General features: G+C 35.4%; 3 protein-coding genes across 6 annotated transcripts; all 3 read left to right on the top strand.

Annotated features, from left to right (window-relative positions):
* Positions 457–2,634, top strand: LOC110264966. The gene is made up of 2 exons (XM_021107657.1): positions 457–849; positions 2,560–2,634. Exons 1-2 carry the CDS (start codon positions 457–459, stop codon positions 2,632–2,634), a joined length of 468 nt encoding a protein of 155 aa, XP_020963316.1.
* Positions 2,529–11,710, top strand: LOC107608314 (protein FAM91A1-like). 3 transcript variants are annotated; one of them, XM_021107166.1, is made up of 12 exons: positions 2,529–3,686; positions 3,996–4,164; positions 4,758–4,875; positions 5,178–5,274; positions 5,731–5,837; positions 6,322–6,444; positions 6,973–7,126; positions 7,604–7,664; positions 7,757–8,133; positions 8,868–10,908; positions 11,021–11,401; positions 11,491–11,710. In XM_021107166.1, exons 1-11 carry the CDS (start codon positions 3,677–3,679, stop codon positions 11,265–11,267), a joined length of 3,504 nt encoding a protein of 1,167 aa, XP_020962825.1. In that variant the 5' UTR covers positions 2,529–3,676; the 3' UTR covers positions 11,268–11,401; positions 11,491–11,710. The 3 variants fall into 3 exon arrangements, with proteins under 3 accessions (XP_020962825.1, XP_020962826.1, XP_020962827.1); XM_021107167.1 differs by having other exon boundaries at positions 2,529–2,706; XM_021107168.1 differs by lacking the exons at positions 2,529–3,686; positions 3,996–4,164; positions 4,758–4,875; positions 5,178–5,274 and having other exon boundaries at positions 5,744–5,837; positions 6,315–6,444; positions 11,491–11,709.
* LOC107609424 (plant UBX domain-containing protein 4) lies at positions 12,662–15,444 on the top strand. Of its 2 annotated transcripts, none has more exons than XM_016311402.2 (4): positions 12,662–13,382; positions 14,270–14,540; positions 14,670–14,765; positions 14,870–15,444. In XM_016311402.2, the coding sequence occupies exons 1-4, from the start codon at positions 12,844–12,846 to the stop codon at positions 15,239–15,241; spliced, it is 1,278 nt and encodes a 425-aa protein (XP_016166888.1). In that variant the 5' UTR covers positions 12,662–12,843; the 3' UTR covers positions 15,242–15,444. The 2 variants fall into 2 exon arrangements, with proteins under 2 accessions (XP_016166888.1, XP_016166887.1); XM_016311401.2 differs by having other exon boundaries at positions 12,669–13,382; positions 14,267–14,540.

Below are 15,445 nucleotides of genomic sequence, written 5' to 3' on the forward strand. Positions count from 1 at the left end.
GAATAAGTTGCACAATGGAGGAATTGGCTCAAATGTATATCAAAGAGATTGTCAGGTTACATGGCGTGCCTTCTACCATTATATCTGACAGGGATCCTCGTTTTACATCAAGGTTCTGGGGAGCTTTTCAGCATGCATTTGGGACTCAGTTAAGCTTGAGTACTGTGTATCACCCTCAGACAGAGGGTCAGTCAGATAGAACTATTCAGACCTTGGAGGATATGCTAAGGGCTTGTATTTTGGACCAGCCAGCGAGCTAGGATCGGTATATGCCATTGATAGAATTTTATTATAATAATAGCTATCATGCGAGCATCAGAATGGCTCCATATGAGGCTCTGTATGGCAAGAAATGTCAATCTCCATTATGTTGGTATGAAATTAGAGAAAGGAGTTTATTAGGGCCTGAGATGATAGCTGAAAACGACTGAACAGATAAAGAAAATTCGTAGTCGAATGCTTATAGCCCAAAGCCGCCAAAAGAGCTATGCTGTTCAGAGGCGAAAGCCTTTGGAGTTCAAAGAAGGAGAACATGTCTTTCTGAAAGTTACACCAACCATTGGAGTGGGAAGAGCTTTTAAGACTAAGAAACTAAATCCCCGTTATATTGGACCGTTTGAGATCTTGAAGAGAATTGGACTAGTGGCTTATAGAATTGCCTTACCGCCGTATTTTTCGAATTTGCACGATGTGTTTCATGTGTCACAGCTTCAGAAGTATACTCCTGACGCAAGTCATGTTCTAGAATCGGAACCAGCCCAAGTAAGAGAAGATCTAACACTTCGAGTAATTCCAGTGAGAATTGATGATACTAATATTAAACGATTATGCGGGAAGGAAGTATCATTGGTAAAATTTCTATTTCCTCTATTCTTCATAGCATATAGCATATTATAATTCTTCTGCTATTATATATATACATTTTATTTTAGAGATCGTAATACCACACCACCTCTGTTTTACGACTTAAGCGTAAAGCTCTGAGTGGTAGGGTGTTACAATGACGTGTCACGTTAAATGCTACGTGTCACATTAAGTGCCACGTGTCACAAGATGATTGGTTGATGTGTCAGGTTAGTGACACGTGGTACGCCACATGGCAGGCCAATGACACGTGTCACTTGACATGTATGAAAGTTTTTTATAATCAAAATAGTCCTGAAAGTCCAGACGTAAGTCATTTTCATCTCTAAAATTTTAAAAATTAATCAAACTAGTCTTTATATAATTTTTTTTATTTTTTTCTTCATAATATTAAATTTGAAAAATATTTTTTTATACTACTAATTTTAATAGAAATATAATTGACAAACAAAAAATAAGTAATTGTATCTTTTCTTCTTAAAAATTTTTTCAATAAAATTATTTCTCTCCTTTAATTCTTCTCAAAATCTCTCTTATTCTTTTCTATTCTAAAACCTTTTTATCACATTATTACATTTTGATGGAATATATATATATATATACTCAAAATTAAAATATATGTATTTGTTAACTTAAACAAAGTTATATGTTCAAAATCAAAATTTATGTATGTTAACCTAAACAAAGTTATACCACTATTTTTTTCTACTACATTTTTTTTCATTACGGTATTATTTACATATAGGATGTAATGGTAGTGATATGTAGAGTCAAAATTCAAGAAGATCCACAAATTTTGCTTCCATTCCAAACTTTACAAAATATTAAAAATTTGTGACTTAATTATTATTATTATTATTATTATTATTATGCTAAACGAATTGCTTCTTAAGCGTAATACGTGCAAAGATCATAATAATTTTTTGTGTGTTTCATATGTTTGAGATAGATTATATAATTTTGCTTTTAATTTCCCAAATCAATGAGATAAAATGAAATAAGAAATATTATACCTATGCATAACACAAGCTATTCCGCACTAGTACATTATATAAATAGCTAGATATGTTTCATATTAAAATAAAATTTCTTGTGTTTTAAATGAAATATTTAAAAAATTAAATTAGAATATTAAGATTCAAAAAGTGATTCCACAAATTTGACCTGTCACGTGACGTGCCACGTGTCACTAACCTGACACGTCAACCAATTATCTTGTTAAACGTGGTACTTAACGTGACACGTCATCATCCAACTGACGGAAGAACTAATTTGACTTACATTTTATCTTTTAGGGTCTAATATGACTAAAAAAATCATTTGAGGACTAGTGATCTTTCGGGAACGAATTTGAGTATTAACCCTTTAAACTTTATAAATAGGCTCAATTATTAATAAGTTGAATTCAGTTTTCGTGAGTCGAACTTGAATTTGGCTTCACTCGACTCAACTCGTAATACTAATTAAAAAAAAATAGTAAAGTTATTTTTAATTTTCAAACCATTTATTAATTTTTTAGGATGCCAAATTGTATTCACTTAATCACTTCCTATTTTATTTGTTTTTGGTTCAATTATAGAAACTTATTTAGAAAATGCTAAAACTATAAAGAGGTTAGTTAGAAGTTAATAATTAATTTAGCCAAAAGTATTAAACTAAATTAAATTTTTTTCACAAAATAATTTTTACATGCAGAAAAAGCGAATAGCTTTCGACAACGCAGGTTCTCTCAGATCTCTCTCTCTTTCGCATATCAAAAACGAAGTGTAACTGCAGATTGAGATTTGATTCCAAAACCATGGAGCTCAATCCATCACTCTCACCCAACATAATAACCTTCAGGTTCCATTCCCACATTCTCCCTCGTTTTTCTCACCATTTCTCTGTCACTGTTCTATTTGGATCACACCTTAATCGATTCAATTTTCGAGTTTCAATTTGATTCTGTTTATCGTCATCTGTTGCTGTTCTGTATGATCGCATGTTTTTTTAAACGAAGAAGTTTTCTTTTTGTTTTTGTTTTGGGATTTTGTGGTGCATGCACACATGTCTTGTAGCCCAAGCTTTAAACGTTATGTTAGGATCATGCCATGATCAAGAATCACGATTACGTGAGTGTCATGTTATCGTAGACAAAGGCGTTGAAATCAAATTAATAGACATTTGGACGAGAAAATTGTTAGAAAACTAGGTTTCATTGGGTATATATAGATATATATACCAATGTATAGTCAGCTGAAGTGGCAGATGCTTAGCTTCTTCACTTAATCGATTGTATTGGGTTCAAGTCATGGAAATTGAGTAATTGATACTGGGGAGGACTTTGTTGTGTCTGAGATCTCGTTTTCTCGAATAGGACTATCTACTTATTGTTCCACCAAAAGAAAAGAATCAAGTATAAGCAGGGATGATCACAGGAAGAGACGAAAGGGGGAGTTGGGACCAAAAGATAAGCAATATAAGTTCAGATTTAATGATATGAAAAACCAAGAAGTGAGGAATCAAACCATAGTCCCATGGTGAGGTAGGAAAGTGTGTAATGCTTGTTAGAATTTTGTATTCTAAAAAATGTCGTCCAATATGTTACACCGGAAATTAGTCTGAGTGTGTTGTTAATTACCGCGTAACTGTCTTGTGACCAACTGCATTGGCGGTTATTGAGACAGTTTGTTCTCTGATGGTGAGAACATATATAAAGTCATCTTTTGGTTCCCAATTCTGATCATCAAAAACACTCTGGTTCCATCTCGGTTGGTGGTTCAAGAATTGAAAAATTCCAAATTGAATCAAGGATTCTCAATTAAACAAGGCTATGGCTGGAGGTATGTTGATTACTGTGATTAAGAATTTTCTAACAATGCTGTATGAGTTTGTGATGTAACTTTCAAAGGTTGTCTCAGCTCCTGTAATTTCATTGTCTGCTGCTATAATTTCTGTCATGAACTTCAGTTACATTATTCCAATTCTGTTGCAATCCTGTATGAATAATTGGTGGGCCCTTCCTCTCTTTTGAAATGAGTCTCATGCTAGTGACATGATGTTTCATGAGATGATTTTCTTTTGTTGAGAGGGTATTTGGATTATTGGTGAACGTGAGCTTTGTATTTTTTTAATTATTTTTTTTGTGATAGAAATGGTGGAATTGTTGTTGATTAATGGGGGTACTGGGAAAATGCGGCGTGCTGAGGTGACAGTTGAGGAACTGCTGGTGGACAGAGCAGTCAAGGAAGAATGCACATATGAGAATCTTCCCAAAAGGCTGCAAGCAACTGTGTCTTCCAAAGATGAATGGCACAAAAGGTTAGGAAGAGGAAATATACCTTTGTTCCTGCATGTGTCTTCTGTAGTGGACTAGTAGTATAGTATTGCTTAAATTTTTTTTTTTTAGGGGCTATAATTTATATTTTAACGATTTAGTTATCTCAGCTGAAATGGCAATTGTTTGACAAATCTTTACTGGTGAATGCTGATTCTCAATGAGTCATTACGAAATTGAGCAAAACTGAGCTAGGGCCTAAGTACTCATAATTTAAAGCCTCATAAATTTGAGATAGCATTTTGCTGTGTTGCACTCATATTCTTGTGTTCAAAGGGGATGGAGAACTCTTTTTAACGCTTTCATAAGTCTTTTCTCAATTCCTAATATAAATTAGTTGTTTTCCTAAAGTTATTGTGCCTTAACTTAATAATCAAATCACAATATACTCAAAGAAAAAGCAACTTTTGAGTTTGATAGATAATTCTTGTTTGCGAGTTTTTCAATTAGATTTTCATGATTGTGATACTTCACTCTAATTTTAGGGCTCATCCGTCAACTATCATTATTGTTTTTCTTGTATATATATAATCATAATGTTGCCTTCTCTTGTGCTTGCCATGGAAATTTCATTCAGGGTAGTTCAGCACTGCATAAAGAAGAGACTTCAATGGAGTAGTTGTTATGCCCGGAAAGTCAGTAAAGAAAATGAATATTATGACGAAATGATACCGTACTTGCGAAAGCATCTTGCTGTATGTGGTCTTCTAATGTCTGTTACTCCAATTTGAATTGTATATCAATTGTTAAATATATGCATATGTTCTTTTATGCATTTGGAGAAATCAATTTTGATGATTATGTATTTTAGGAAGAAAATTTAAGTTTAATTCCTCAAAAATTTAAAATACTATATTGCAATTAACACAGATCTTTCTTATGCTTTAATTTAAGGGTCTGGGTTTTGATCAATAATTTAATCATATTATGTTGTCTTTTTATTTAAAAACATTTCATTTTTGGGCTAATACATTTGTTTCTAATATGCCACTTGCAGCTATTTCCATATCACTTGTCAGAGTACGTGTGTCGTGTAATGAGAGTATCAGCTTTCAGATATTACTGTGATATGCTTTTTGAAGTAATGAAAAATGGTACTTGTTACTTGCTTGTTTCAATCGCATATGAATATTCTCCATGATGTTCATGCTTAATTTTTGCTGTATATAGTATGAAATCAAGACATTTTTTCTTCTTGATTTTTTCTTTCAAGTAGGGAAGAAAAATGCTATCACCACTATTACTAGATACTTTTGTGGCATTTGCTTTTGCCACTAGACCTTTTGGTTTTACATTGTTACCATAGACAATAAGATGTGGAAAATATAACTTCTTGTTTGATATTGTTTCTAGTTGTTATAATATATTACATCATTTATAGGAACTTAATCAATTTATAACTTATTATTGAGTTCATAATATTATATGTACTTTTATTGTCTTCCTCTTCACTTGTTTGATATTCTGCTTGAAGATAGATATGTGAAATTGTAAAGGTTTGTTTGAATAAAAGCTGGCTTCCAAATGTTTTGTTTTTTCTTTTTATGTAGAGCAACCTTATGACAGCATCCCAAATTTTAGTGCCGCGGATGCTTTAAGACTTACAGGAATTGGGAGAAATGAATTTATTGATATAATGAACAAGTGCAGATCTAAGGTACTTCAAAGATTCGCCTATATGTTAGATTTGGTGGCATTATATGCTTCATAGAAAAACTATCCTTTAGCTTTTATTTCCCTGCATATTATATCATGTATGTAACATCCCTTTTACAGAATAGGATATATGTGTAATGAGGGAGGTAGTCGAAAGAGAATTGCAAATTATAATGGAAAATAATTTTAAATCCTTGAAGAATAAAGGCAATTTCTTTGATATCAGCAGTTTTATGCCTTTGCCTAGACTCATAGCAATTGTGATGAACAATCTTGTCTATATGTATTTATTTTTGGATGACTTTCAATTTTCCCTCATAAATTTGAATTTTGTTAGTCCATGGACTTTATGCCCCTTGTCCGAATAATGATTTGGATTTGATAAAATTCTCAACTATATTTTGACATGCCGTTATGCTTAAAGGCAGGCTGGCAACGTTTATCAGTACTGTCTCACCCATCGTTTTATCTTTTGGAGTATCCAGAAAATCATGTGGAAAATAAACAAGTCAATAGCAAGAGAACATTTGCCTACTCAACCTGTGGATTTTCCAATTGAACCATGGTGGGGAGTTTGCCTTGTCAACTTTACATTAGATGAATTTAAGGTGGGGACTACTTGTCAACCTTTTGAAACAAAGGAACTTATAATAGCGTTCATATAGGTTGCGTTTGTTTACAGAGACAGGACACTGAAACAGGGACACAGAGACACAAAATTGTGTTTGGCAGAGGAGACATGGACAGAGACAATGTGTCCAGAGACACTGAATTAGTGTATTTTGTGTCCATCCTAACAGGAAGGACACGGAGACACTAACAAGGGATACAACTTATTTTTTATTTTTTCTTTCATTATTTTTGTTAATTTTTTATAATTATATTTTTTATTATTATATTTTTCATCTCAAATTTTTTGAATGAAAAAAAATGAGAATAAATTGGATTTTCATAATTTGTTCTAATTTTTCACCAAACAGAATACAAGAACACAAAATTTTGTGTTTCTGTCCATCAGTGTCTTGTCCTGTCCTGTTCTCAGTGTCTTGTCCTGTCCTGTTCTCGGAAACAAACGCAAAGTGTTATTTTGACAATGAGAGAAACTATCATGTTCCTTTTTTCTTTTACTTTAATAGAAACTCTCCGAAGATGAAATGGCCACAATAGACAAAGTCTGCAAGGAAGAGGCAAATTCATTTGTCATGTTTGATGCTGCTGTTGTAAGGGCTCTTAGCAAACGAGGACTGGTCTACTTTGACATTCCTGTCTATCCTGATGACCGACTCAAAGGTATGTTCGATGTGCATTTTGATTGGAATTTTAAAGAAAACTTTTGTTTTTTCAGAAAAAAGGTGTAGGTTGATGCAAATGAGGTTTACTTATTTTTGTAACTTAATCTTTCAATGATTTCACCTTTTATTTTGTTAATGTTCAAGCATGTTGATAATGGTGTACTTCTAAATATATACCAGTTCCTTTTTGAAGGAATTACATTTTTCTACCCATAATTTAGCATAAGATTGTACCGGGATCATGCTTAGGCTTTGTTGCTTGGACACATGACTAGTAATATTTAAAAATATTAGGCTCGAAGAATATATATACTGGGTTTGAATATGCATTGTTTTATAATTAATTGGGTAGTAGAAACATAATACACAAATTGTAAGGAAGATCCTAAGTGCATGTATGACTTTAAAAACACTATTTTCAATGTATATGTTTCTCTAAATGACTTCAGTAATATTTATATTTATGGTGGTTTAGTTTCCAGGCTTGAAGGTTTTGTCTCTAACAGGGAGCAGTCTTTTGAAGATCCTATTGAAGAGTAAAGCAGTTATTTTATGAATTTCTTTAAAATTTTGTTTAAGTTTTTTGTTTGCATATAATTCGAATCTAATGCTAAACCTTTTCTCTCAGTTTGGTGTATGCAGTTTTTGTTGTTTCAAATGAAAATGCAACTGTTAGTGAGTTGGCAACAACGCTACAGGCTGATTTGTCACATCTGCAGGCAGCTGCTGCTTTTATGTGTAGATTGGGATGGGCAACAAAAGCAATGGATCCTCAACCTGTTGTTCTAGATACAAGTATACCTGGTTCTCCTAAGAGTGTAAGTGGTGACGAAGATGCCTTTAGTGCTTGTTTGGGTTCAGAGAATCAGCTTGTTGATGGTGAATCCATTCAAGGGGATACTCCACGTTCAAAGAACCATGGCCATCGTTCTTCTTATACTCGTGTTGCTTTCATGGTTGATGCCAATATTACTTCATATCTTATGATGGGTTCTGTTTCACCAGGTTTATACCTTCACTCTCCCATCCCGAAGCATAAAATTTGTTTGCTATAATTTATTTTTTCTGAATTTGTTTTTCAAGTATGGACTCGAAGTTAGCTGCTGTTATAGAAAATTTTGTTATAACCCAAACTAAGGTTCCTCATGATTTTTTTTAAGTGATTGAGTGGATGACTAAGCTACCAATATTTGTTATATCTCATGTATAAATTTCCTAGTCCTACAATTGAACTTTGTCCTTTAGTCTCAATAATTTCCAGTACAATTGAAAAACAATGCTCCTTTAAGTTTCCAAGTACCAACATTTGTAAATGTTTGTTTTGCTAGAGAATTGAACAGTTTGGCAGCAATCTGGTTTTGTGTATAATTGATTTCCAGGGTATGATAAGCAATGAAGTCGACCTTTCAAAAATAGAGTTGATCACCAGTTTTACAAGGTTATCGAAAGAATTCAGTAAAAACTCGTGGTGCTGTTTTCTTATTTGATAATGTGTTGTTTAATGAGAGAGAAAAGCAATCATGTAACCACTTTTGGGAGAGGAAAATTTGATTATCAACTACAGCATTATGTTGTTACTTCATAATCTCCCCCCATTTTCGGCTTTTGCTTCTTAAGGAAAATGATGATCCTCTTGCTGCTTATGGTGCCAACTTACATCATCTATTTTTCTTTTCTCTTGCTATTCGTTACTAAGTTCATCCATTAATGGAAAGCACACTTTCTGTCGAACTTTTCAGGTCTGAAATCTCATGCAGTAACACTATATGAAGCGGGGAAGTTGGGTCATGCCAGCATTGATGATCTTTGCAAGGATCTTAGTACTATAGAGGGTGTAACATTTGAGGGAGAACTACAGGAATTCGCAGATCATGCATCTAGTCTGCGTTGTGTATTAGAATGTCTACAATCAGGGGGAGTACTAACTACCGTAGCTAAAGAGGAGGAAGAAATTGATAAGACGAGTGTGGTTACTTCAAGCAATGATGAAGCTAAAGAGGAGGAAGGAATTGGTAAGACGAGTGTGGTTACTTCAAGCAATGATGAAGCTAAAGAGGAGGAAGGAAATGGTAAGACGAGTGTGGTTACTTCAGGCAATGATAAAGCTAAAGAGGAGGAAGGAATGGTTACTTCAAGCAATTATAAAGCTAAAGAGGAGGAAGGAATTGGTAAGACAAATGCAGTTACTTCAAGCAATGATGAAGCTGAAGAGGAGGAAGGAATTGGTAAGACGAGGGAAGTTACTTCCAGCAATGATGAAGCTGAAGAAGAGGAAGGAATTGGTAAGACAAGGGAAGTTACTTCAAGCAATGATGAAGCGGAAGAAGAGGAAGGAATTGGTAATATGAATATGGTTACTTCAAGCAATGATGAAGCTAAAGAGGTTGAAGGAATTGGTAACATGAGTATGGTTACTTCAAGTAATGATGAGTCAAGTTCTGTGATCACAGCAGTATCTTCTGCAGGAAAGTCAGAAAACTCTCGTATTTCAGAGGCTGATATAAACAATGATAATTTATTAGATTCAGAAGAGCATGAGGGGACTTCTATTTCCTCTGAACCTGTTCCTAGTAGTATGAAGGATGAAACCCATTATAGTCCATCGGAAGATGACAGTAGTCACATTCATAAAGCTAGTAAGTCAGACACACATATCCCGGTTCTTGAGAATCCATTAATACTTGGAATAGAAAAGCTAAAAAAGAGAAAGAAATATCGTGTAGATATCCTCCGCTCTGAAAGTTTGGCTTCTCTTGCACCAGCAACTCTTAATCGTCTATTTATTCATGATTATGATATAGTTGTGTCCATAGTGCCTCTTCCCAGTTCATCAATTCTTCCTAAACCCACAGGTCCAATTCATTTTGGTCCTCCTGCCTATTCTTCTATGACTCCATGGATGAAATTGGTATTATACTCAACTATAGCCCGTGGTCCTTTATCAGTTGTTCTGATGAAAGGACAGTGTCTGAGCCTACTTCCTGCTCCATTGGCTGGTTGTGAGAAAGCCCTTATATGGTCTTGGGATGGTTCAGCAATAGGAGGGTTAGGAAAGAAAGTTGAAGGGAATTTAGTAAAGGGTAGTATACTCCTACATTGTTTAAATTCGCTTCTTAGATATTCGGCTGTGTTGGTGCTTCCTCTCAGTAGGGCTGATCTTAGTAAATCCGGAAATGTAATTACTTTGGATATTCCTTTGCCCTTAAAGAACTCAGATGGGACTGTTGCCTCCATAGGAAAAGAGTTAGGACTGTCTGAAGAAGAAAATTCTAAGTTGAAACCTCTCTTAACTGAGTTGGCAAAAACGGCAGAACTGTCGTCAGTTGGTTACATTCGCCTGTTGAGATTATTTAGTGGACGAGAATCAAATAAACTCTCTTCTGGCACATATGATTGGGTTCCATTAAGTGTGGAATTTGGGATCCCGCTATTTAGTCCAAAATTGTGCAGTAACATATGCAAAAGGATAGCTTCATCGGGATTGCTTCAGTGTGACTCATTTAGTGAACACCATGATGCAATGGTAAGCTTAAGGAAAAAGTTACGCGACGTTTGTGCCGACTATCAATCAACCGGTTCAGCCGCAAAGCTTCTTTACCATAAAGAGCAACCCAGGGACTTCTCTGGACCAATAACAAACTATGCTAGCGGAAGATGGAATTCATTTAGGGATGCTGCTTCTCCCATTTCAGGGACATCAACTCCACAACAAAGGGTTAAACTTGCTAATCGACAACGCTTCCAAACTGGAGTATTGTGCTTCGATGGAAGTAACATCAGGTTTGCTACTGAACATTTTGTTAATGCATAACTTACTTCTTAGATAGAACCATAGTTAATTTCATAATTTTGATTTCATAATCAACTCACATGTGTTGAATGGTGCATGCAGATCATATGCATTAGCTCCTGCTTATGAAACTTCCACAAGAACTATTGCAGAAATGCAGCATACAGATACAACTAATACTGAACTAGAAGAAAATGATAGCAAAGAAGCAACCCTCCCCGGCGTTAATATTATTTTTGACGGTTCCGAGTTGCATCCATTTGAGATAGGTGCTTGCCTCCAAGCTCGCCAACCGGTTTCCTTAATAATAGAGGCTGCAACTGCTTCAGCATCTGCAACAATCAAATAGTTATGAAGTCATTCCTATACATTACTCCTCTTTGATACACATGAATGACAATGCTGTGTGCCATGTGCCAATGTTAATGCTACTTCCTGTTTCATGGTTGATGATTGTGCACAAAGTTGGCCTCAAGTTTGAAGGTAAGGTTCATTATGTTTTGGTAGACACTTCAATGGACTTGGTTTCTGTACTCCTTATGACTTAGTAGTGCCTGTTGTATTTGCTACAGATTTCTTCTAAATCAGAATATTCAAATCAGTTGGAGAGATGGAGCTCTGGAGACTAATTATTTAATGGTCTTTAAACAATGTAAATACATATATGACATGAATTTTCTTACTCATGTCAGATAGTGCACTATATTGTAGGGATTCTTAATTAAAATAATAAAAAAATAGTACTCTACCCAATTGTCCTCAACAAAATTTTCATTATACTTTGTTCAGTTATTAAATTTTTTTGATATGGTGGTAGATTGTTGACTTTTTGTGAATTTGTTATACAGGTAAAAAGATTTACGAGGAGTAAATATGCCGAATTTGTACATAAATCATAATAGGATATTTTCACTAAGTTTAACGCCTTAAAAAGGATTATGAATAAACGAATATCCTTAAATTTGCATATAAATTGTTACAAGCTATTGGATTTTATGATTTATTCATATACTGTATCAGTTTACAAAGATTGATGAACAAACAGAGACTCCTAAATAATCACAAATAATAAGAAGTTGTATGTATTAATGTAAAATCCTTTATCTATATCTATAACCAAATAGTCAAATACACATACACAACATGTTAACTTCAGAATTATACCCCAATATATTCATCATAAATTAAAACTCATAATAAATTATCACAAACTCAATTTATAATCCACTGAACATAAAAGTAACTATTTTTTAATTACTATTTATAACATCCAAAAAGTTCTATCCAATCAACAAATTCAAAATTCTATCTAAATCATTTGCTTAAAGAAGTGGTTAGGTAATATGTTAAATATTAATATGACATGCACGCAAGATCTTTGTTTAATGTGGTAATAAATTAATGATATTTGTCTTACAAATATTTTAAAATTTAGAATTTAAGATTTAATAATTAGCTGAGACCAATATATTCAATATGTGAGTGTATTAGTACATTGGAAACTCAGGTGCAGTTGATTTCATGTAAAGTTGATAGTTGAGAATCGTTAGATAGTTTGACTGATTTGACTAATTTTTTATCTAATGACTCTCAACTATCAATTTTACGTGAATTCGACTGCACATGAGTTTCCACTAACAATACTAATATGACACGGCTTAGCTTATACTTATAGGCTATAGCATTATTGCATTAACACGTTAATTTGTGATGTATTATCTAACCTGCAATTTCCTCACTTAACATCCAAACTGGTGATGACTAAAATGAAATGGATGCGGGACCCACATTGTTTCATACGCAAATCACACTTCATCTAAAAGAGAGTAGTAGACTAGTAGTAGCAGCTGGTCCTGGTTGCGTGGCTCATCAACTCAACAAACCGAAACAGAAACAGAAACAGAAACTGCGATCCCAATCTTGCAATGGAAACGACGAATCCCGATAATCCCGACGCCACCGCCGCCCTAGTCGACTCCTTCTGCGAGGTCACCTCCGCCACCAAGCAAGAAGCGCTTTTCTTCCTCGAATCCCACAACTACGACCTCGACGCCGCCCTCACCACTTTCCTCGACAACGATGCCAACAACAACAACAACGCCGCTGCCGCTGCTCCTGCCACTGCAACTGTCGCCGCTAACATTTCTCCTCCAAACGACGCCGTTGCGAATCCCAACGCCCTTTCCGAATCTCCTTCTCCTGCTTCCGAGTCTCACTCCCCTGACTTCTCGCCTTCTCCCTCTCGCTCCCGCTCTGCTTCTCCTACTCCCTCACGCGCTCCCTACGAGCTCCGATCGAGACGGGCCAGCGGTAAGGAACCCGCCGCTAAGTCCTCAGGAAGCCAACGTGGCGGAATCCGCACGCTCCGTGATCTCAAACGCTCTTCTACCGATCAAGGGGACGAAGACGACGACGATGATGATTCTGATGAGGGTCAGTACTTCTACGCTGGCGGTCAGAAGAGGTAATTAGCAATCCATGATTCTCTTGTTTCTAGGGTTTTGTATATTCGTTGCTTTGGTCTCACGTAGTCAATGGAAATCCGCAATATTTTTTTATTTAGGATTTAGGATTTAGGATTCAATCAAGAATTGGATTTGTTTGCATCTGCTATAGCTGGCTTAGTTAGTTAGCACACTGTGCCAAGAATTTTGCTCTTTGTGTGTATATCTAAGTTCAACACCTTTGATTACTTTGTGCAACGTGAGTTACGAGGTGCTGTTGTATTAGTCGGGTTCTCTTTCATTGTGAGTATGTCGCTGAAATTTGCAACCTCCATTGATGCACCATTTTGCCTATGTGGCAAGTCAAAGATTAGCAACTGTTGGTGCATTTTGTTGGAGAGTGCTAGTCTTTGGGGGGCATGATGTTATTTCTTTCTTTTGGGGGGCAATTTTGTTGAAAACCGAAACTTTGGGTGGCCAAAATGCTGGTTTACTCAAAATATTAATTGTAGGCATTAATGCATTACTGTATGTGTTTATTCTTATTTGATCAATTTGACATATATTTGACACTGAATTTGAACTAATTTTGCTGTTTTGAAATCTCTTTTTTGACTTAGTTCTTTTTGCTTGTCTTCTAATTTTGTTATGTGTTTAATTAGATCTTGAATGTCTCTTTTCGGGTTGGATGATTATCTCCTTTGCCTTCATTCTGTGAACTTTCTCTGATATTACTTATTAACAATTCTTTTTGGCCTTGACCAATTGCATGCACAGTTAATGGTATTTGTTATTATTTAAGAGGAGATTGCTGTTTTTGGCACCCATATCACTAAAAAGAATTTTAAAAACAATCATGTATGTGGAGCTGAAAGTGAGTGACATATTGTTTTCATGGTTATAGTAGCATGCTTGTCCAAGATCCTACCAAAGGTACCGATGTGGATGATATTTTTGATCAAGCGAGACAGTCAGCTGTTGATCCACCTTCTGAAAATACATCAAGGTCAAGGAGTTTTACTGGCACAGGAAGATTGCTTACTGGAGAGACTGTGCCATCTGCTCCTCTACCATCAGAGCCTATTACACATGCAGTCACTTTCTGGAGGAATGGGTTCTCTGTCGGTGATGGTCCTTTACGGAGTTTTGATGATCCACAGAACGCAGCATTTCTGGAGGTAATCTAACTGCCATGGTGTTTGATTCAAAAAGTTCTAGATAAGCCATATATTCGCATACTTCATACTTTAATTCATTGNTTTCCATTTGAATTATTATATTCTTATCATCATTTATTCCTCGAACAGAGCATAAAGAGATCCGAGTGTCCCAAGGAGCTTGAACCAGCAGACCGAAGAACTGCTGTCCATGTCAGCCTCACAAGGAAGGATGAAAACTACCCTGTATGCTCTTCTTATCTCAGCTCATGTAGATTTGTTATCTATAGTTATCTGTATATCTATTTGTTATTTACATTTCCTTTTTCTTTTTTGCAAATTATCTACAGGAACCAGCAAAGCCACGTCATCTCCCTTTCCGTGGTGTTGGAAGAACTTTAGGTAGCAGCTCCTCCAGTGGTGAAGCAGCTGGTGAATCTCGCGTAGCAGCTCCAGTGCCAACAATGGGTTTAGTCATAGATGAGTCACAGCCAGTAACATCAATCCAGTTAAGGTTAGCTGATGGTACACGCATGGTTTCTCGTTTCAATCACCACCACACTATCAGAGATGTCCGAGCATTCATTGATGCATCAAGACCCGGTGGAGCAATAAGTTACCAACTGCAGACAATGGGTTTCCCTCCCAAACAACTCACTGAAATGGACCAGACTATAGAGCAAGCTGGTATAGCCAATTCAGTTATCATCCAAAGATTGTAGGTTGTTTTTTCACATTCTATATTCAGGTCAACTTGAGATTACCTGCATTTATGGTTAAACATTGATTGATCAACTTACTTTGGTGAATTTCATATGACGTGCTTGGTTAGTATATTCTCCTTCCAAAATGGAGTACTTTCTTGAAGAGAGATTGAATATTATGAAACTTGATGCCAATAGAATTCTTAGGTCATAATTCTTTGT

The sequence above is a fragment of the Arachis ipaensis genome, chromosome B07 (assembly GCF_000816755.2).
Source record: "Arachis ipaensis cultivar K30076 chromosome B07, Araip1.1, whole genome shotgun sequence".
Taxonomy (NCBI): Eukaryota; Viridiplantae; Streptophyta; class Magnoliopsida; order Fabales; family Fabaceae; genus Arachis; species Arachis ipaensis.